Source organism: Bos grunniens, chromosome 22, assembly GCF_055505025.1.
Source record: "Bos grunniens cultivar Pamir isolate PY7600 chromosome 22, Bosgru_T2T1.0, whole genome shotgun sequence".
NCBI classification, from domain to species: domain Eukaryota; kingdom Metazoa; phylum Chordata; class Mammalia; order Artiodactyla; family Bovidae; genus Bos; species Bos grunniens.
The window spans coordinates 21,497,086-21,520,463 of NC_141186.1; the positions used below are offsets into that span (position 1 = coordinate 21,497,086).

Sequence of the window (23,378 nt, forward strand, 5' to 3'; positions counted from 1 at the left end):
TGTGTACCAGGGATTTGAGACAAGACACAGGGAAAGGAAGGTGAACTCACAACAGTACTCAACTGTCATGCAATATTAAAACATGGAACAGCAGCTTCAAGGAAAGGACCCAAAAGGAGAACTGAGTAGATCAACGACAGTCATCTTCAAACAGTTCAATGACGTCATGGAAAAAAAGACTTGAGCCTGATTCTGAACAGGCCAGGATTTCAGGAAGGAAGAGGAATGTGGAGGAGCCATCCTAAACGAGAGGTGCCTAGGAACCAGTCCATGTGGGAGCCAGTATAGGTTTGGTTTGATTTGCTTTCTTGTTTGAATTGCAATAGCGTTGGGCAGAAAGCAAAGAAGGGTCACATACCCAAGGTCTGAAATAACACTGTTGGTTCATGAGACTGCAAATTTTTAATATCCAGATCTACTTGAAGGAACCTGAATTTGGAGCCTCCAACCCAAACTGGGGATGTGAGAGGAACTGAGTTTGCATAGTGATCTGTAGCTGGACAGAAACAGTTGCTATTTTTAAACAGTGTTCCGGTTTAATTTATTTCATGTCAATACTCCTCACCCTATCTCCAGTCAAACAAGACAGGCAAGTTAAGCCTTAAGTAAATGCGACTAAAAAGAAAAGAGACGTATGTTTAGTACTCGCATTTCGTTTCTGTACTTTTTACATATTATTCAAATAGTTATTTTATTTTTTACATGAATCATGAGAATTCACTTGACAACAATTATAATAATACATCTGCTTAAAATAAATATCTGTAATATATTTATTACAGGCTATTTATTTCAGAGATGTAAATGTGGCCTATTGTTTCCTCAAATATACTAAAGTCTAAGAGTAGCTATGTTAAAGGAAAAGGAGGAAGAAAAATTAACTTTTCACTTTAGAAGTGGCCAGGGTCTACTCAAGGCCGCCATAATCGCAGAGCTCTTTCATCTCCTCAAAGACACCAAGGCTGACTAACCAAAAGGTTTATTAATAACCTATGGGCACAACTCTTCTTATACGGTATCCCTTCGATATTTCTAACTCCGTCTTTCCAACAGCAACAAATCTATCTGTCTCAAAGCAACCTGACCCCAACTTATCCAGACTGTCACTGAACAGTCAAACCAAACCACTCTTCAGCATATGTCATCAGGAAGCAAAGAAAGTCAGTTAAGCAAAACAACTTAATTTCCTCCAATGTGGAAAAGCCCAGTAATATTTTCTAAATTTTTTAATTAAAAATTTTCTCCCAAAAAAATTGAGATAGAAAATACACTTCTGTGTATAAAGCCTGATACAGTGCAAAAATGAAAAAATAACTCATCAGTTTCCTACAATTCTAGAAAGGCCCAGTCCTTTTAAGTTAAGCCAGGATGTGCCCATGGCTTCACGAAAAATCATTCTCTCCAAATGCAATTTAAAACAAGAATTTGTAGATAATCAAACCATTTTTAAAACTCTTCAATCCCCTTTGGTGTATGAGTTCCTTTTTAGGACCTAAGGACTGAACTTGGCTGCTTCTCTTCAGGTGAAGGAAATCACAAGCCTCAAATGTCCAAAGAGACCAGCAGGCCAACTCCTCCAGTCCCACCCGAGGGGAGCGACCCACAGAAAGACAGTCACCTATCCAGTCTAACAGGGTGAGTGTCTGTCAAGGCACACTGGTTCCCGCCAGCTAGGAGGTCCTCAGCTGGGAGTGCTGCCCTCTTGGACTCTGAGGTCAACAGCGGTGACCCTTGAGCTCAGCCTCTGCAAACACGGTTGACAGAATGGGAGGACTGGCAGATCTTTCCTCACAGCTCTGCCACCAGAGTGAGGGAGATTATGGGATAGACCCTACAGGGCAAGGAAGGTCACTCTGAGTATCAGGACCCTAAATCTGGACCACTCAATCTCTCTCTCCCGCTCCCACCTAACCATCCTCAGCCTAAGGAGCAGTCCCTGTAATAAAGGAGAAAGACTGTAGCCCTGTTCTGCCTACAACTCACTGTAGGGCTTTAAAAGTCCCTTCTCAGGATCAACTTCTGAATTTTTATATTTTTATACAGTTAAGTGGAAGTTGGCTAGAAGTGGGGAGATAAGAGCTTGTCTTGAAGCTGCATTTCAGTTTGATATGATGTTCACCTGGAGAAAGGGTTGGAGATGGATGTCTAAGCGTCCCCGTCCACCCCCGGCCCGCAGCCCAAGCCAGTCCTCGGTAGTGCCACTGTCCCTTCAGATCTCTGGGCCTCAGTTTCCCCATCTGTAAAAGGGCTCAGGTGTCCAGTAACTTAGAAATTCCAGGAGAATCAAGACAGAAGACAGCCACCGGCCCATCCACGCACCCCTCTGGCCCAGGGCGACCTCAAAGCGGGTGAGCCGAGGCGCCGGGCGCTGCCCCCGGGACACTAAACACCCAGGCAGCGCCGGGGGAACCCGGAGGACCCAAGGCTGCACGCGCTCGGAGGATAGAAGGAAGCGCGTGCGGCGCGCGCTCCGGGGCGCCGGGCCGGCGCAGGCTACTCACGGGTCCCCGCGGTCGGGTCCTCGGCCGCGGCAGTGGATGGGGTTGAGCTCGTCCTGAGGAAAGGCGTGCGCCATGTAGTTGTCGTAGCCGAACACGAACATGCCCCGCGCCAGGTCGCGCATCTGGGCGCGCAGCTGGGGTGGGAAGGCGCTGCTGTAGCGCTTCTCATACTCGTCCCGGCCGCGGCCCCGGCCGCCCAGCACGTAGCCCCAGTGGGCCGGGCCGCACACGCCCTGCCCGGGCCGCCGCGGAGCCCGCCGCCGCTTCCCCTCTGCCGCCCCGGGGGCCGGAGGCTGCAGCCACGACGGCCCCGACAGCCCCCCGGGCCGGTCCGCTGGCCCGGAGGCGGGAGATGCGGAGCCGTCGGGACCCCTCAGGCGCTGGAAGCCGAAGCTGAGCGGGAAGCGCTGGTAGAAGCCCATGCTGGGCCCCAGCCCGAAGACGAGCCACAGCACTCCGTGGAGGCCAAGCCGAAGGAGTACCAGCCCCAGGACGAGCGCTCGCCATTGCATGGTCGCGAGGGCGCCGCGGGCATTATTTTGAAACGCGGGGGGCCTTCCCCGCCGACCACCGAACCCCACGTCCGCCCCGTAGCTCCGCTCACTTCCCCTTTAAGGAACTCCCTCGTGACGCACCAGGAACTGGCCCATTGTCCCCCCCACCCCTAGCACCTCGAGCCCGGCCAGCCAGTCCTCGCATTCGCCCGCCCAGTCGCCCGGATTGGCCCGGCCCCGACCCGGCCTCGCAGGGAGCGGCCCGGGACTCCCCACCGCGCCATAGGCCACCCGGACGTCCTCAGAACCGCGAGGCCCCGCCCCTCCCTTCCGCCCCGCCCCCGGCCCGGCGTCCGGCCCCGCCCCCTGGGCAGTAGGAGTCGGACCCGGTGGCGTGGCGAGTAGGGGCCGCTCCGGCTCGGGACAAGGCAACTTCCAGCCAATGGGAGCTCGGCACGGGAGCAGCCAGCTGCCAGACAAGGACGTGGCCACGGGCCCGCCCGGTTCCGTGTAGAGCCTGTTTCCCGCGGACCTGAGGCGGAAGAAAACCACTCCAGCTCTATGTTAGGAATGGTGACAGATAAAAGACGTAAGGGACGAGGAGGAAAAAGGACATTTCTGTAGGGCAGGGTTTTTCATTTGTCTGTTATATGGTGGGGGTGATGATCCTACCGTTTAGCTTAAGACTGCACAAAACGGTGTCCTGATTTCTTTTTGTTAATACATCCTATTTTGTACCTTTAACACTTTTTTAAAACACGCTAACTTGTAAGAATCTCTCACAGAGATTGTAAAACCCATATTCCCAGCTCCTATCCACCGAGGTCCAAAGGAACGTCCCGAGAATGTACGTATAACAAGCGCTCTTGAGCAATTTTTAGCAACCGTCAATCTCGAAATACTGAGGTAGGTTATATTGCCTTTGTCAAGGAAAGAATCTTTTTTAAACGGATCAGGAGTTGGGGGGAGGAGTCAAGGCTGCCGCTGCCACGACCAAATTATTTTTACCGTATCTATTTGTGGCTCAGCTGGTAAAGAATCGGCCTGAAATGCGGGAGACCTAGGTTCGATCCCTGGGTTGGGAAGATCCCCTGGCGAAGGTAAAGGCTACCCACTCCAGTATTCTGGCCTGGAGAATACCATGGACCGTATAGTCCGTGGGGTCGCAAAGAGTCGGACACGACTGAACGACTTTCACTTTTCACTTTTTCATTTAACCATGTCGCTTCTTGCCCCTCCCACTGCTACCATCTCTCCTGTACAATGTCGTCTGACCTAACCTTTGGGGTGTGGGAAAGATTCCTGGTCAAATCTTTACCCCTCTGAATCTGCTTCCCATTGGCTTCTGTGGTGGATTAGCGGTAAAAAAAAGACTGCAATGCAGGAGATACAGGTTTGATCCCTGGGTGGGGAAGATACCCTGGAGAATGAAATGGCAACCCTCTGCAGTATTCTTGCATGGAGAATCCCATGGACAGAGAAGCCTGGTGAACTACAGTCCATGCAATCACAGAGTCGGACATGACTGAACAACTAAACCACCACCACCATCTTTCCATAATTAGTAATATGGCAAATGTCGGCTCCAAAGGACTATTGCTTTCATGTGATGACAACCGTATGAGGGTTTTGTTTTCTTTTGTTTGCTGCATTGGAAATGTCTGCTAAGTTTTGCCCTCCATAAGTTTAAACCACGTGCCTGTTATACTGAGGTTCCTGAAAAGCTTGAGAAGCAAGGCCTGATGGTTAGCTCAAATCGGACTGGCCGAGGGACCAGGGGAGTGATTAAGAGGATGATGAAGCTGTCATGTGGCATACTCATCACATTCTCAGGGTCAGGGGGTTTTTAGGAACACAGAGGAGGTATAATGGGGACTAAGAAGGAACCCGAAGAAACATCTGATTATAATACAAGGTAGCTGGCACATAGTAAGGCCCTTTTTGTTGACTGAGTCTTATTCTTGTCCAAAATCCTGCCTGCCCAAGCGTTGAAAAGAATGTTAAAAAGAGTTGGAGCCTGGATCTTTTGCCTACAGATTCTTCTCTGTGAAAGGCACCTATGGACTCTGCATCTGAAAGTCCAAGTTCGGGTCTTGATCCTCAACTTTCAGGTCTGCCTCCTCCAGAACTTGCAAAGTAAATAAGAATATTAAGGACCGTGTCCTATGTTTCCTAACTTATTTTCTTGTAAATCTGGACTCATCACGGTCAACTGCAGAACACATTGGTAACAACTCCTATCTTCACATTAGATACAAGTTCTAACAAAGACCAGGACCCCCCTGGTGGCACAGACAGTAAAGAATCTGCCTGCAATGCAGGAGACCCAGGTTCGATCTCTGGGTCAGGGAAGGTTCCCTGCAGAAGCAAATGGCTACCTACTTCAGTATTCTTACCCACAGAACTCCATTCTTGCCTGGAAAATTCTGATGGGTTCATGGGGTCACAAAGAGTCGGACACAACTGAGCAACTAACAAAAACAAATCTTTTTTCACAACCAGAGAAAAACCATTTGACTGTTGAAAGATGCTTTTCATGGTCAAACTGACAACAGCTGCCAGTTGTATATGTTGAGCAAGTTTCAAAATAATTTCACATGTTCTCATTTAATCTTCACAGAAAAGCTTGTAAGCTCTGTTCCATAAGCCATAAAGGGAAGAAGTCAGGTTGGGGGCGGGGGCTCAAGTTCTTCAAGCTAGTTGGCTCCAGGCAGAAAGAATTATTGCCCTGGTTTCTCACACTTTAGTCCCAGAAACTCACTGTAACTAGCTGGCCCTCAAAGGAGAAAAAAAAAAAAAAATTGGTGCTTCCCTACTCTTCCCAAACCAACAATGCTGATACTAGTGTCCTGCACAGCCTAAGGGAGAAGACAATGGCCCCCCACTCCAGTACTCTTGCCTGGAAAATCCCATGGACGGAGGAGCCTGGTGGGCTGCAGTCCTCGGGGTCTCAAAGAGTTGGACACGACTGAGCGACTTCACTTTCACTTTTCACTTTCATGCATTGGAGAAGGAAATGGCAACCCACACCAGTGTTCTTGCCTGGAGAATCCCAGGGACAGGGAAGCCTGGTGGGCTCCCGTCTATGGGGTCGCACAGAGTCAGACACGACTGAAGTGACTTAGCAGCAGCAGCACAGCCTAAGATTTAGGGGTCAGACTCACAAAGTGTTTCCTTCTCCAATTAAACTGAACAGTAACAACAAAAATCTTGTGCTAGCCCTTTAGACTAGACTCCCCTCAAGGTAAATGTAGCTAAGATTGGAACAATACCCAGCTCTAACAGGAAAACCCAATCTTAAAAATCAACTCCTTAAGTAACTGTCGTGATAGATGTTTCCATACATAATCTCACAAAACATCAGGGGACTGATTAAAGGGAACACTGAATAAAAATGGGTAACACCAGAGATAACAGCTAAGAACCCAGACTCAGAAGTCGAACTGCCAGGTCTTCAGATCTTAGCACTGCCCTCTGAGTAACCTTGGGAAGTTATTTTTCAGGACCTGTTCTCTCATCTGTAAAATGAGGGTGATGAGATAGTACTTAACACACATGGTTTTGAGAATTAAGTTTATTGTATATAGTGTACCTACAACAGTGCTGCAGACATGGTGAGCCCTATCATTGCTGCTGTTCAGTTACTAAGTCGTGTCAGAATCTTTTGTGACCCCACGGACTGTAGGCAGGCTCCTCTGTCCATGGAATTTCCCAGGCAAGAATACTGGCGTGGGTAGCTATCTCCTTCTTCAGATCTTCCCAACCTACGGATCGGACCTGCATGTCCTGAGTGCAGGCAGATTCTTTACAGGAAGCTTGAGCTCTATTATGACACATGAACTCTGGGTTAAGACCTGCATCTAGTATAAGTACTTGGAATATTAACAGCCAAGGTCGGCTGTTGGATGAATTAAATAACTAAGCCTCTATTATCAAAGCATTATTTTAGGAGGAAAAAAAATGTGTCTAAGGAAACCGAGTATAAAATAGGACAAGGGCTAAAACTCACCATAGTCTAATAACAGTTGAAAAAGCTTTGAATCAAGTCTAATTCCAGCTCTATTTAACTCAACCTGCTCCAGCTTCCACACATCAGGGTCCATTCAATCTCTGTCCGATTTTGATAGTTGAAGATGACTGCTTACATCTATTTCAGTTCCTTCAAAGATATCCTCCACTGTAAACAGACATTACAGTTTTGAGGATCAGTTTTGTAAGGCTGCCTGGGTGAATCAATGCACTAGCCGCCAAAAACTGCAAAGCCAGAAAAAAACCTCTGGCCTTTTGATGACCCTAGAGAGTAGTCTCAGAGCTTCCTATGTGAAATATCAGGACTAAAATAGTCTATTAAAAGGAAGGCTTTTTCTCCCCTAAGAATTTGTAAGTGATTTATTACCCAAAACAATAATGTGAAAAAAAAAAAGATGATGACTTTCAAAATTCTGACTACTGCTTCTTTCTGAAGCAATACATACTTGCTTTATAAAGGTGGGGGTAACGGAGAATAAACAAACAATAAAGGGTGGGGGGGGGAAATACCTGTAACCCCATGATTGATTTGGTAAAGATCCAACTCCATAATTCAGTAATACTGTTTCCTTAGCTAGGTAAGAAACGCTAAATTTCACATTTGTTTTAAAACTGGACAGTAGAGAATTATCATCTGTACCTGTTGTAAGGGCATTAGTCTCAAAGTCTGTCAACACACTAGGTTGGCAAGACACAGGGGACAGAGACTATTGGAAATAAAAACTAGTACATCCCCTGAGGGGGCCAAAGTGGCAATTCCCAGAGAAAGTGTAAAGGCATTTACCCTTTGACCCAGCCATGTTTCTGTGAATTGCTGCACGCGGACATAATGATCCACTGGAGTAATGTTTATAAAAGCCAAAAGTTTATATTTGTTTTTTCAATAAGAAAACACTATACAAGATAAGAAATTGATATTAAGAGGGATGGTAGTGGAAGAGTGGTAACTCAGTCATGGGTGAATAATGGGGCTTATGAAAAAAATCAAAGTATTGGGAAAATAAATGGAACTTAGAAAAAACGTGGTGAGCTTCCTTGCCCACATGTTCTGCTAAATCAAACACATCAAGTTTCCAACAAATGATTTTCATCACCACCATTCATATGCCACATGCCCCAGCCCTTAAGTTATTGATGCATCTAGAAAAAGTAGGAATGATACAACTTTTTAACTCTTAAGAGTGAGGAGAGCTAGCAATTTCATGAAGTGGCTACTGGTAAGACGATTTCTTTTTCCTTAGGGGATTATACAAGTAGAAAAAGGAGTCATCTAATTCATGTATTGCGTAATAGTAGAAAAGATGGACTCTGTTAAAATGTAGAAACAAGATAGTACATTATGTAATACAGACTGTATAAAACTGAAGGCTGTAGATTATGTAAGAGCTGGTTGGAGACATACTATAATTAGCAATCTGTTGATGTTCTACTCCCCCAGCTCAAAAGGGAGCATAATTTTTGTTGGGGGATTTCCCCCTCCCTATTTTAAAGGAAGTATTTTCTAACTGCCCCAGGTTTCTCCAAGCTCTAGATAAATTCCAGCAGAACCCTAGCAACACAGCAGTTATAAAGTATTAAACATTCACTCTAGATATGTGCCCCCAAATTAGTAGTATATATGTGGTTTATATTTTTCCACATTGTATACCAGAATATATTTTTTTGCAGTCTGGGAGAAATGCTTGAAAATTTTTAATGGCTTTCAAAGCCCATGTGGCTACAGCATTTCCTTCAGACAAAATGTAAGTTATGATGTCATACTGTAAAATGTCTGTGATCTCTAGCCCTTAACTACATTAAAATTAAAGTTATGAAATGTAAGCATTTCTGTGGTTTTAGGAGGCACACACACCACTAACATAATCACTGGGGACACCAGGACCAGTGGGCATCTTCATCTCTTCCCTGCCTTCGGTCTCACCACCATCCAGATCTCTAGGCTGCTAGAACCAGAGCTTGTTAGTGGGAGAAATGATAGTAGACACCCTCTACTATTCATAAGGGAAAACTGCAGAGCCAAAGGGGTTCAGCAACTCACCACACAATCGTTAACAGCAAAGAAAAGAACTCATTCTCTTATTAAACACCCATCCAGCACATGGAACCAAGCTAAGGAAGCATATTAAGGTGACAATTTTTTCACACCACAATCCTTTGATGAATACAAGACCTCCAAGTCCCAGTAAAATGAGGTTAAGGTATCCCCTCCTTCCCAATTTTTGCCAAGAAATCTACATTTCCTAAATCACCGGCTACCTTGGGATTTTAAAATTACCTTACCGGAGAGAGCTCTTTAATGAAATGGAATAATGAATGACTTTGGCTGTTGTTCAGATTAAGGAACTTTCCATTGAGTCTGTCTGGGACGTCAATGACTAGTTTCCCTAATGACATTCAAGCTGCAGCCATTACAAAAGTACCTATTTTTATTAATAGCTGAATTTTAAACAGAAATTGTGTGGAAAATATTTACTAATCAACAGGATGCACCTGCCACGGGTTGCATTATTTGTAGAACTGCAAACTGAAGGGAAATCAGGCAAGCCTAGTGTTTGCTTTAACTGTCTTCCTTTTCAAGTATCTTCACTGATGTATATGTTGCTGACTGTACAACCTTTAAAGTTTGGAACAAAATTAAAATATTTCACATTCTGAACATAGTGGTTCCCCCAACGACACATTTCTAGAGAAAAGCATTCGGCCAACTGGGCTTCCCAGGGAGCCCTGGTGGTAAAGAACCCACCTGCCAATGCAGGTAGACCTAACAGATGTGGATCTTCTGGATCTGGAAGACCCCCTGGAGGAGGGCAAGACAACCCACTGCAGTATTCTTGCGTGCAGAATCCCATGGACAGAGGAGCCTGGTGGGCTACAGTCCATAGGATAGCAGAGTTGGACACAACTGAAGCGACTTAGCACACATGCACACACATTCAGCCAACTGGATGTTACAGATAGGGTTCCAGCTACAGTAAAATTAACACTCCAGTTCTCAATCCTCCATTCCCTGGAAAGGTTGAATTATAATATCAAATCAACATTTCAGTGTAACTGGATCCTACAGGAAAAGAGTACACAAGGCAATTAGTTCCTTAGTCAAAAACAATAAACACCAAAAGCAGACACAGTCCAATTCATGCAATTTACTTGACAGAATCAAAGGGACTAATTTTAGAAGTCTCAACTTTTGAAAGTAAACATAGACTTAGAACTGAGGGTAAAGTAAGCTAAATTTATATCCTCTCCCCACCCTGCTCCTAAAACATGCCTCCTTCAAAATACTACTTTAGTAGGAAGCTGCTGAGGACCAAATTGGTAGCTTGACTATATGGTTCCACCAATTCAATAAAAAACTTAAACCTGATGCCCAGTTACTTCTATCCTAGAAATGTAAAAACACACATGTCACTGACCAACACTGTATGGTTGTACAGAGTGACAGTGTGGATATGGAAGAAAAGCCAAGTTGAACTTCTCTGAAAAAATACATAAGATCATTTCCCCAATAGCTTTGATGGAATAAATGTTCACTTTCACAGTGTGAAAGATAACATACGAAACAAAACAGATCAAATGTTTTACTTTAGAAGTGTGCCCCTCTGGGAAAACCACGTTTGATACTTTTAAATCTTTTCATTCTGGAACTGAAGTCAGTAAGGAGACATGTCTTGCAATTTCAGTTTATTAATAGTTTTGTTATGATTTTAAAAACTGGATTACAAAATGCTTAACTAGCTCTTGCCACTTATTTTCAAAAAGTCCTAAATTTGGTGTATTATGACAGTTTACAAGATCTTCTCGACTTAGGGATCAAACCTAAGTCTCCGCATTGGGAGTGGATTCTGTACCACTGAGCCATCAGGGAAGCCCATTACAAGCAATATCATTGCCTCCACCCCACAAGTCGCAATGTCAGTCCTGTGAATATTTAAGTGCTTATTTCAATTTTAACTGCCCCACAGACCCACTTCTTTGACAGCTGAGTTGATTTCTTTCTAGCACATGTTCTACAGACTGTGTTCATGGTATCTTTCCAACCCCTTTCCAATGTGTCAGCACCTTCCATCATGATGCATATTTTAAGTTCAAACTGTCAATACAACCCTCAAAATGCAAGTTTATTGAATAAAGCTGAGAAGAGCAGTAAACAGACAAAAAAAATGCATCCACCTAAATTAAAAAAATTCACGTATTTACAAAGTTCAGTAACTGTTAAGTTTCACATGCAGAAGTTAGTGCACAGGAAAATGTTGGTAGTAGTGTCTGGATGTCTTGAAACGCTGGAAGCAATGAAGAGACACACAAACACATTACGGTTTAGCTGTAGGTCAATTAAACGAACCTATGCGGTCCCCGCAAAGTCACACATTCTAGTTCTGGTTCCTCCTTTCAGGCACAAGCAAGTTGCCACATTCTTTGTAATGGTTCACAGTGACCGTTAATGGTGTTGATACATAGTAGCAAGTTTACATATCCCTTTGTTTACAGAACCATCCATCCCATCAGGGAAGTATGCAACATGCATCAGAGTAAGAACAGAATTTTAAAAGCTGAGGTTCTACTCATAAAAATGTGAGTGGAGGAAAGCAAGTAGTGTCTGTGCAACACGGTGCAGTATTTTGTACAGAATATTTTTAAGGCCATGGCAGTCTATAAATTAAAACTGGTATCATTAAAAGAACTTACGGTTGACTGCACTTTGAGTGCTCAACACGTTTGGAAATGCACTGTCTACATGAGTGCTGCTTAACAAAGGAAACAAAATCACACACAGTGTGAGGCAACACATAAGCAGGTGTACCACAGACTTTTAGCTACTACAGTGGGCTATGTAAGTAACGATTTACAAGTGATCCAGTTTTCATATGTCCCTTTATGTGTATGGAGATAACTAAGCTACAAAACATGTTCGTGGAAATCTGTACACATCTCCGTAGCATAGAAGCAAACAATAGACAGCATTGGTTCCTCCACTCTCTGTGTGATTATTCAATAACCTGCGGACACTGGGCATGATTACATCAGAGAAAGCAGGCAGGTCTAGAGTTGTCACAATAATCAGGATGTCCAATGGCACCAGACAAAACAGTGCCAAAGCTTGTATCGGTAAGAGAGAAAAATAAGACTTTTTATTTGTCTCTAAGTATCTATTGTGCTGAAAGTCAACTTTACGACTGGATATAAAAAGTCAAGAATTAGAGTGTCATGCAGCAACACTGGTTTAATAACTGGACAGAGAAAGAACAAACAGGTGTGTGAACAGTCTGACATTCTTAACACGTTTTATTATATTGGCTGGAATGCTCTAAATTCATGAAAGCTTTTGAGAAAATCTTCAATTCCCAACCCCTTAAAAAAGTGTGTTGAACCAGGAAAAAAAAAAAGGAGAAAAAATATAGAAGTAATGATCTGGACAGATACAAAACAGCATGCCTCAGTTCCTCCCGTACCCCCAACTGCCTTCTGGAGATGAAGAATTCTCACAGAGCAGAATGTGTTTAAAATTCATTGCCTAAGATCTTCCCAGTGTAAAGAACCAATAACAACATTCATCTGGTGCCTCTGTTCACTCTTTGCAGACCATTTTTTTTAAATTCCTAAGGTGTAATTATACATTTCACATGCATTTGTGAGATATATAAACATCATGTTTCTATCCCACAGGAGTCAGGCTAAAGGTTTGCTAAATACTGTGTGTGGCACTAGAAACGTCATGCTGTATCAAGTCAGTATCAGTATTAAGCTACTGGACTCTATAATGAAATATCATAGATAGACGTTTACCGAAAACCAATAGAAAAACCTGGCCCAGAAAGACCAGAACAGAAGTATGCAATTTTTCTTGATTTAAGATGGTCAAAAGTGTGTTTTGTTTTGTTTAAAAAAAAAAGCTCTACACACTGTTAAAGACAAGTATGTATAGGAAGTCTTTTTGTGTGTGTTGACTTTATCATGACAACTCTAGCTGATTCTTTATGATGGATTAGGGATACACATCTTCAGCAGTGCACATGAGAAATAAACTCTGAAAAAGGCAATTTCTTGGGTTTAGGAAGGACCGTATTCTGGGAAGTACTTCAGAGGAACGGACAATAATTCTAGGATTAGAGCCAGGAAGGACTGGAAGACTTCAGGAGATGCTTCAGCTTCTTCTAGATTTTGAATGTTGAATAAGCCACTGAAGTGTGATATCTAAAGATGGAGGGAAAAAAAGTGAAGATGTTAAGACATCAAAGTGAAGAAACGAGATATCAGAGATAATATTTAAAATGCGGCTATTTCAAAGCATGTCAGGCCCGCCCTCTTCTTTTCTGCCTCTCTACTACTATAATACATAGATATCTGTATCTGTACTACTCTTCTTCATTACCTGACCTTTGAGAGGTTAATCTGGAAACACGAAGAACTGAACAGTCTCCAGTTTAAAAGTTAAATTGTGTACAGAACAGCATGTGCCTTTCTTTATTCATTCAAAAGTTTAATGATTGCCTGTAAGATCAGGTATTGTATGTGAAGTTCCAGGAATCCAAAGAGATGGGAGAACCCCTCTCTACTTTCCAAGTATCATTTGGGTTTGGAGGATGGCCCTCACAGAATTCCAGGCATAAGAAAGCGCAAAAGAATAAACAAAATGTTGAGCTCTGGATGGATGACAAGTGATAGGTGGTTGAAGCGCAGGGATGGGGAAGGGATGCCGCTCACTGCTAAGGCTAGAGCAGAGGTTCTCAAGCTCACCCTGACGTTGGGGGCTGAATATTCTTTGCTAGGAAGATGGAGGGGAGAGTCTTTCCTGTGTATAGTAGAATATTTTGCAACATCTATAACCCCGACCATAGGATGCCATTATCACCACCCCCACCCTCAGCTGTGAAAACAAGTCATGTCTCCAGGGATCTCCAAACAGCCCCTGTGGAGCACAGCTGTCTTCAGTTGAGCACCACAGGCCTAGAGAGAGCCAGATACCCTTATGCGCCATTCTAAGAGGCTCGGAAGTTGGGATTTTATTCTCAAGTCAATAGGAAGTCATTGGAGAATTTTAAGCAGGAAAGCTATACTGTTTATTGTAAACTGTAAGTTCACTGTAGCAAGTTCAACAATGGCAACAGAGGAGGGCACCTGGGAGGGCTGCTGGTATAGAGACTGATCATTCACAACACGAACAGCAAAGGGACAAAGGCCTGAAGCACATCGGGTGTTGTAAGAACAGAGGAATAAAATGGGAAGCATATTTAAAATACAGAACTAACAGGACTGACCAAATGCAGTGGGTGAGAAATAATCTTTTCGCCTGAATAAGTGTGTTTATCATGCAGCTGCTGACTAACCCAGTGGCTAAAGGAAGAACAGATTTGGGAAAGAAAAAGACAAAGGATTTGGCAGTGAGCACATGAGGTTTGAGGTACAGAAGGTTAACACATGGAGACGTTCAGCAGGTAGTTTCAGCTGTACAGATCTGAGGAAGAAATGGAGATACCACTGTGGAGGTGGCAACTGAAGCTACAGTGGCTGAGAATAGGCAGGAAAAGCACTTTTGACAGAAGGCAGCTAAATCAAAACACTGAATTACTATCCCTTGAGTTCTTTAAAATGTGTTACCCGCATAAAGGATACCCAAGCATCTACTAGAAGCAGCACTCTCTTCTCCAAGCCTGGAAAATATTCAATCTCCCAATTTTCCAGCTAACATTCATTACAGAAACTGTAAGCCAAACACTGTATATAAAGAAGAGCCTAGAGCTGAGATGTGAACAGACACAACCTGTTCAGAGTTGGGGAAATAATGTTGAAGCAGGTCATTTGCACTTCAAAAGGAGGACAGCAGTGTGTGATATGAGCAAAGCCACAATCACTAGAACTGAAAGGAGGCAAAGGGAAATGTGAAAGTGAAATGACAAGGTTTAAGTATTTAAGAAACACATGGTAAAAACCAACCAACCAACCTATGGACACTGGACTTAAGTCACACCCTAAAGACAGATGAATCCTTAAGACCAGACTAAAAGGCAAAAAGTAAGATATTCAGATGAAGGAGTAGTTACCTCTATGATAAGGCCACAAGTATCAACCATCTTCAAAAAGACCATCTTCCCTGAAATAATCTACCCTATGCGTAGGGCTTCCCTGATGGCTCAGAGGTTAAAGAGCTGCCCGCAATGCGGGAAACCCGGGTTCGATCCCTGGGTCTGGAAGATCCCCTGGAGAAGGAAATGGCAACCCACTCCAGTATTCTTCTTGCCTGGAGAATCCCATGGAGGGAGGACCTGGTAGGTTATAGTCCACGGGGTCAAAAAGAGTCAAGCGAGCGACTTCACTTGATGCGTAGGTTGAGGACATATTACTAATGAAACTAAGGGACCTCATGCTCCCCATTAGAAAGCTGCAAGTGTAACACACAACCCAACCCATGTGCAATGAATACTTTAGGGAGCAATTTAGAAAATTCATAAATTTGGTACTAAAATATATTACAAAAGCTGAAATTAAGGAGAGTATTCTGAGATTTTTCACTCAAGAAGCCTGACTTGGCTGTTGCACTTCTCGCTCCAAATAAATAGGCTTTACAAACTAATTTTGAATCTAGTTAACAGTGGATCAGTTTCCTTGAGCTTGATAATAACATGAAGTGAACCAGGAGTTCTACGATCACAAACCTGGTGACCATGGAGCTCTGAAGTAAACTGTGAAGATTAGGCTTAAAAAGCATTAAGAAGGTCTCATCAGTTCTCCTGCGTTTCCTTCATAAATGAGCAAAGTATCTGACTAGTTTGTCACAGCAGAAAATAAGGGTTTTAAGGGAGTAATGGATTTACAGAATAGCACAACGTACCAAAAATCCTGGTTAGTATAGAACGGGGTTTCTCAATCTTGCCACTACTGACATTTTAGGCCGAACATTTCTCAGCTCTGGAGGCGAGAGGATGTTTAAGGCCACTATGGTCTCCACCCACTAGATGCCAGCATCATTCTCCTCCTAAGACAACTGAAAGAGTTTCCAGGGGGAAAAAATGCCAAATGTCTCTGGGAGAAAAATAATCCCTCCGTGAAAACCTCTGCTGTGTAAGTAAATGCTCTCTTGGGGGCACAGCTTAAAACTTAAAAAGAGTTCCCCTCAATATAGGAAAAACATTTTAAATAAACTTGAAGTAACCCTAATTGCTGAACAGTCTGTTCTCAAATGAGCTAGATGATCCCAAAATAACAAGTCACTTATTCTATGTAATTAATAGAGGAGAGTTTGTGTCCATCAGCAATGTAGTGGGCTCAGACTGCTCTGGGTGATCTTTAAAGGAAGCCCAGAATCAGTGACAAAAACCATCATTACTATAAGCGAATTAGAGCAGGTCTGAGGGGAAAAGGGCAGGAGCTGAGATACAGACTGGAAATGACTGGAAAAAAAAGTTAGGTACAGGGAGAAACAATACATATTGAATAAAGGCTAAAGAAAAAGTGTCAAAAAACCTTTTAAACACACTGTTTTGGCATTATTGATTTATTACATTTTATTCTGATATACTTTTTTAATTGATGAAATGACTATGGAAGAATGGTGAGCGAGAGAGAATTTGAAGATGGGGATGGAGCCATGAGCCAAGACAGCAGGCACTCTCTAGAAGAGGAAAAGGGCCAAGAAATGGATTCTTCCCTCTACAGTCTCCAGAAGGAGCTCGCCTGTAACTTTAGTCCTAGACTTTAGCTCAGTAAGGTCAGTGACAGGCTTCTGACTGACAGCAGCAAGAGAAAACGAATATACTCCTGTGATGTCCCCCACAAGTTAAACACTGCAATTCATTTTTTTACTCACTCCTGCAAGAGAGTTTTGAAGTTGCTGCCACCATCCCCATTTTACAGATGAGTACAATGCAGAAATCTGGGAGTTTAAGTGCTCTGTCCAAGGCCAATGAGAAAGGAACTCAGGACCAGGTGTTCCACGCTGAGGCTGCCTTACTCCAAAGCCCACGCTATTTCTAGTCACAAAGCAGCCCTGATGGAGAGCCTCTTTTTCTATAGTGACCCACTGAGAGAAAATTTTTCACCAGTGACCACCAACTGGGAGAAGTGAGGAGCCATGAAAATCCCTAGGTTCCTACCCATCTGCTTCAAGGCACAGGCATCAAACTCTCCTTTCACACTTCAGTGGAGTCTGTCATGCCAGACAAGATGGCTTGAGAAGCTTTTGTGACAAAGTTATCTTTTACTAGGGAGTATTTTTTATTGCACTGTTACGGGTCTTTTCACTTGAGCAGCTAATACAGAAAAGCCTTTCATCTTGTCAAACACTTCTCTTTCTTTTCTTTTTTTAACTTTCTGATCTTCTCCATGCCAATACACTTTAATTAAATAATACCTCACCAAATTAAGAGACTGAAGTTGAGTCAGACGTATTTATTCTTTACGGATACTGTACTGGATTGAATGGTGACCACTAAAAATTCACATCCACCCAGAACCTCAGAATTTATTTGGAAATTCGGTCTTTGCAGACACAGGATGAGGTAATTCTGGATTAGGGTTGGCCCCTAGTGCAGTAACATCTGTCCTTGTAAGAAGAGAAAATAGACCCTCAGACATACACACAGAGGAGAAAGCCATGTTGAAGCCAGAGGAAGAGGGTGGAGATACAAAGCTACAATCAAGGAGGGTCAAAGACTGCTGGCAGCCCCACGGCAGGGAAAGGCAGGGAAAGATCCTCCCCTAGAGCCATCATAGAGAGCACAGCCCTGCTGACATTGATACCAAACTTCTACCCTCCTCAACCTTAGAGAACGAATTTCTGCTGTTTCTAAGCCACCCCGTTTGTAGTACTTTGCAGTCCTAGGAAATTAATACAGAATATTAAGTAGGTAAAGGGTTATTTTTGGCTTATAGTTGCGAGTGCTAACATACTGCAGTAATATACTGGTTTGATAAATGTAAAATCCTTACAGTGTCTATAAACCAACTTCTGTTAAGTCTTATTTCAAGAATGTCATTCTGTTATGAAGCACAGTTAAGACACTAGCTCTGCAAAAATGCAATAAGCTGATAGCACATAATTAATCTCATGTCTTTATTGCATTTACTTCTTTAAATAGCACAGAGGAGAGTCAGGATACTGTATTTGTTGCTAAAAAGTATAATGTCTACTCTTTTTCCTGAGGCAAAAGCAATAGTACTTTATAGGAGAAATCAAGTAAACAGAAATAAAGGTAATAAACAGTAAAAAGAAAGAGACATCCCTTCTACTGATATCAACTTCTCCACAAATATCCGTCATTTCTTACCTATATTATCCTTTTCTTTGCAAGAAATTGAATAGCAGCAAATTTCTCTATCCTGAATAGCAGACAGATTCCTGTAAGAAGCAGAATTAGGAAAGTAAGTCTGGGCTTTTAAAACAATTGTCATCTTGTCTCTCTATGCTCAATACTACTTGTTCTTTTAAATTATTATACTGAAGAAATTATGTTATTACTAATAAAATTTTACGGGTTTACTTCTCTAGTATGTCAAGTTTATCTACCCCAAAACAGGGCTATGATCATTACTAAATAATGGAGCAAGGCTAAACAAAACAAAAAAATAGTACATTTTGTGGGCAAAATAGAACCAATTAAAAAACAAAAAAAAAACGAAAAAAAAACCATCATTCATTCTTAAGACATACATTTTTTCAATTAGCTGTTTCTCATCCAAGGCATTAGGAAGATCTCTCTTGTTTCCAAGTACTAGCACCTTTAAAAAGAAAAGTCACTGAGTAAATTTTATGTAAGAAAATGTCACAGAAGCATATTCACATGTGTCCACAGTAAAATTAGGAGGTTACTGCATGCCACAGTATTAAAAGCATATTTACATGACCACTGGCCTATCTCATTCACTTTGTAATTCAAATAAGCATTTACTCTAACTTCTATTAATGCCACGCAGATGTCTAATTCAATACGTGGCTACCAACTTCTATTTAAGATATTCTAAGTCTATGGTATGCATTCTGTTATTTCTTAACAAATCTTCACCAAAATGTGAATATGATCTTAACTGCCAAGGGTAGAGGCATGATTTTCAACCACTATTACCTGTTAGGCATTAATCTAACAGTAAACATGTAAATAAGACTTTAAAATTCTATATCCATCCTATAAAATATCATGTATAAATATTAAGACAATAGGTAAGTTTGGGAACCAGGATAAATACAGTAGCCATCAACTCTGAGAACAAATGTGTCATGTGATTACTAGATGTGCTTTGCAAAAAGAGGAAAGTGGAGAGGGGCATTCCAAAACCATCTGTCTTTCCCAGGTATCTGCTTTCTGCCTTACAAAAAGCAAAAACTATGAGTACACATAATGTATTTGATAACATCCTTACTCTGAGTCAATGTTCTCCAAGAACTTGTATCTTTGACCAAGCCTAGGAGAGTGCACACCATGGCTACCTTGTCGCCTCGTCAAACACGTGTCAAACCTATGTTCTTTCACTTAATACAAGTCCCACTCCCACCCTCAACTCCAGATACTGTGACTGATTCTACTCACAGGCCCTAGACTCTTTTTCTCACAAAGAAGAAAGAGCCAAGAAAAGATGCACAGAGTGCAAGGAGCACCAAGAGCTCTTGAAAGAATGCTGAAATCGTAGGGGTCAGAGAGCCAAAAGCCAAATCTCAGCACCCTTGGGCAGCCTGTCCTCCCTTCTCCCATTCTTACCCCTTTCCAAACTCTGGTGGCTCAGAAGGTAAAGAATCCATCTGCAATGCAAGTACCAGGTTTTGATCCCTGTGTTGGGAAGATCCACTGGAGAAGGGAATGGCAACCCACTCCAGTATTCTGGCCTACAGAATCCTGTGGACAGAGGAGCCTCACGACTACAGTCCATGGGGTCACAGAGTCAGACACGACTGAGTGACTAACACTTTCACTAGTCTTACTAAGTCACCTCAGGTTCTCAACCTGGATCTATGTGAGTTGAAAAAAAAATACATCCCGGTCATTTGTGATCAGTTCTCAGTTTTGGGATTGCCTGGCATCTTAGTCCTCTTCCTACATTTAAGAAAGTCTTTCAAAAAAAAAAACAAACAAAGAAATCTTCCACGTTATGACTCTCCCTCCCAATAAAGCTATTGCTTCTATAGATACTTTCTTTTCCAGCCTTCTTTTCTGCTAGAGAATGGACATATAATCTACGATCAACCAAAACTCTGAATGCAGAGCCAGTTTTACAAGAAAGCAGGAATATTGAACCCATTCTGCTACAGAAGGGGCATCAACTAAATGCTCTTCCAACTGGAGTGATTGTGTCTGGTGTTCACCAACTGCGTGGGGTCACCAGACTTACTGTATGATGTCAATCTGGATGTGGTCCTAGCAGCTGCTCAGCCTTCCCTTGTTCCAGTGTGTTTTCTCAACACGGTTATGGGAAGCCTTCTCAAGACTCTGTAAACTACCCAATATTGTTTCAATGAATTCCTCTCTACTTAAACAGCTTTCTACTGTTTGCTACTAAGAACTCTCATGGGGAACAAGATTTTTTTTACTTATGGTATGCAATATTTTGGTCATCTGATGCGAACAGCTGACTCACTGGAAAAGTCCCTGATGCTGGGAAAGATTGAGGGCAGAGGGAAAAGAGGGTGTTAGAGGATGAGATGGCTGGATGGCATCACCAATGCAAAGAATATGAATTTGAGCAAACTTCAGGAGATGGTGAGGGACAGAGAGGCCTGGCATGCTGCAGTTCATGGGGTCACAAAGAGTCGGACATGACTAGGCAACTGAACAACAACATGCAGAACTAGTTAATACAGAAGGAAAAGGACAGGCCTTGAAGTCAGAAATAAACAGATTCAAACCTGGCTGTGCAATACACTAGTCGCCATGTGATCCTGAGCAAGTAACAACTGTTACCAGGAGGGATCACACCATCAACCTCAGTACACTGTGAAGATTAACTGAGATAACACACTTCAGAGATCTGACACTCATGACCTTGTCATGAGGGTAAAGCCTAGGCCTTTTCCAGCATTTTTTCACTCAACAAATGGCACCACCTCCCATCTAACCATATTAGCCAGGAACTAGGAATTATCCTGTTTATCTTCCCTGCTAAGTCTGGTGGACTGTCTTCCTAAACAGCCTCCACATTTATTTCCTTCTCATAACCTTGTCTATGACCACCCCAATCCATGGTACTCTATTTTGCCAAGACAAGTTCAAAACTGTCTTGAACTTGAAAACTGTTTCAATAGCTTCCTAAAACTGTCCTCCTTATGCTAAGCTGCTTCAGTTGTGTCTGACTCTTTGCCACTCCATGGACTGTAGCCCGCCAAGCTCCTCTGTCCAAGGGATTCTCCAGGCACGAATACTGGAAAGGGTAGCCATGCCCTTCTCCAGGGGATCTTCTCAACCCAGGGATCGAACCCGCGTGTCTCCTACGTCTTCTGCACTGGCAGGTGAGTTCTTTACCATAGCACCAGGTGGGAATAGTCCCCGTGCAATCCATTTTTTAAACTGAAGTAAGAATGATTTAGGTAAGTCTGAGCATTTCAAACACCCAGTCCCACCCAGCACAGCCTCCTGAAGTACCCTTGCTGTCACAGGCTCACAATGCTCTTCCCGCCCACTCTGCTCAGCGCTCTAGAGACACCAGCCTCCTCGCAAACCCCACTTCCTCCTGCCTAAGAGCCTCTGCCTGCAACTCTCTTTTCCTCCAACTGTCACATCCCTCACATGCCTACACATCCCTCACACCTCAGCTCAAGTAGCACTTCTTGGGGAATCTTTCCTTCTTCTCTCAAACTGTATCAAATCTGCCCTGTAACTTACAACTCCATAAGCCCCTTGAATCTCTCCTTCATAGCACTTATCAGAGCTGCATTATTCAAGCCATTTTCATATCATCTACCTAGTTTCCTACTAAACCATAAGCTCCATGACGGCAGGAAGCATGTTTCTATCTACTTCTGTTCACTACTACTTCCCCAGGACTAACCACTGCTTCTACTACATACAGTTCACTGAACAGCTTGTTAAGAAATGACTAAATAGCACACTGCCCAGCATATGATGGATACTCAGTAAATATAAGCTTTCCAGACTTTAAAACAAATAAGACACTCTACTGATTTCAAACATAATTAACAAAAATGCATAATTAAACTTTTAATAATATAACTACAAATATTATAATCATATAATGTGAAATTAACCATACTTACTGGAATTCCTTGTAACTGTGGTTTATCTAGAAGATTATGTAGTTCATTTCGAGAGGCTTCTATCTTTTCACGATCTGCAGCATCTATCATGTAACTTAAAAAAAAAAAGTGATCTCAAAATGCCTCCACCATATTCTTTAATGATCACAATGAACAAATTTTTAATTTTCTTAATTTATACTACTGAAACTGTTGATCAAAATTAAGTCCTAGATTTTAAAAGGCTATCACCCCAAAATACTTAAGACTGTCCTAAAGATACAAACTACTATATACAGAATTAGATAACCTTCAAGGATATATTATATAGCACAGGAAATTATACCTATTATCTTTCAATAACCCATAATGGAATATAACTTGCAAAAATACTGAATCACTATGCTGTACACCTGAAACTAATACTGTTAAGCAACTACACATCAATAAAATAAGCAGAGAAACAGACTATTCTTTAGGGGGCTAAGACATGACAGTAAAACATGTATGTATATCCATTAGCTCTTAGCAACATAGAGAAAAAAAAAAGTGTCATTTGATGATTACTTTTTAAAGTCTGATGTTAATGGGAAATTATACTAAGAAAATACCTAAAAAAGATTTTACTGCCAGAAATTAAAATTAAGCCTTTAAAAGTATGAAAAATGACTTATTCCCTTGAAACCTAAACTGACTATAAGGGGAGATGGGGGACCAGGGGGTCAGGATGGAAGGGAGGCACCTTACACAATAGCATTGACTCCTCTGCAGTACCGTTCCCACATGCTCCGGAAGCGGGGTTGTCCTCCTATGTCCCAAATCTTCAAATCAAGATAGACAAATCTTAATAACAATATTTCAAATAACACAGTGAAGAAAAAAGCTGCAGATAGAAGAGAAAAAATGAAGCAGATATGCTCAGCTCCACAATGTGAGAGCCAAACTGCTTTGGAAAAAACTGAGCTCAAACAAGCTCTTGACGTGGAAGTTCTTGGGGCCATTTCTGAACTTGAAGTCCATATTTAATATGTTTACGTTAGATCTAATATGTGCTGCGTGGCAAAGATTTCATATTGGGGCAATACTTTCTTTGCCTGTTAACCAATAGATTTCCAATACTGAAAACCTATTCTTTAAAAAATAGTACTCTTAGAATCTGCATGATCATGCACCATCCACATT

At 42.4% G+C, this 23,378-nt stretch overlaps 2 protein-coding genes across 4 annotated transcripts in view; both read right to left on the reverse strand.

The window, feature by feature from the left end:
* Window positions 1-3,150, reverse strand: part of EDEM1 (ER degradation enhancing alpha-mannosidase like protein 1) — a 28,523-nt gene extending 25,373 nt beyond the window's left edge. Inside the window, exon 1 of one of the 3 annotated variants that reach the window (XR_015151217.1) lies at window positions 2,502-3,150. Coding sequence is in view for 1 of the 3 variants with exons in the window: in XM_086366618.1 (XP_086222744.1) it covers window positions 2,502-3,013 (512 nt within the window). In the remaining 2 variants the exon portion in view is untranslated. The remainder of the gene's footprint in view (window positions 1-2,501) is intronic. The other 2 variants (XR_015151216.1, XM_086366618.1) reach the window with 2 other exon arrangements.
* Window positions 3,151-10,692: 7,542 nt separating this feature from the next.
* Window positions 10,693-23,378, reverse strand: part of ARL8B (ARF like GTPase 8B) — a 55,021-nt gene continuing 42,335 nt past the window's right edge. Inside the window, exons 3-7 of the mRNA XM_086366619.1 lie at window positions 22,944-23,017; window positions 22,218-22,311; window positions 18,669-18,736; window positions 18,286-18,356; window positions 10,693-13,216 (exon numbers count right to left, since the gene is read on the reverse strand). Of these exons, the coding sequence (XP_086222745.1) occupies window positions 13,167-13,216; window positions 18,286-18,356; window positions 18,669-18,736; window positions 22,218-22,311; window positions 22,944-23,017 (357 nt within the window). The 3' untranslated portion in view covers window positions 10,693-13,166. The remainder of the gene's footprint in view (window positions 13,217-18,285; window positions 18,357-18,668; window positions 18,737-22,217; window positions 22,312-22,943; window positions 23,018-23,378) is intronic.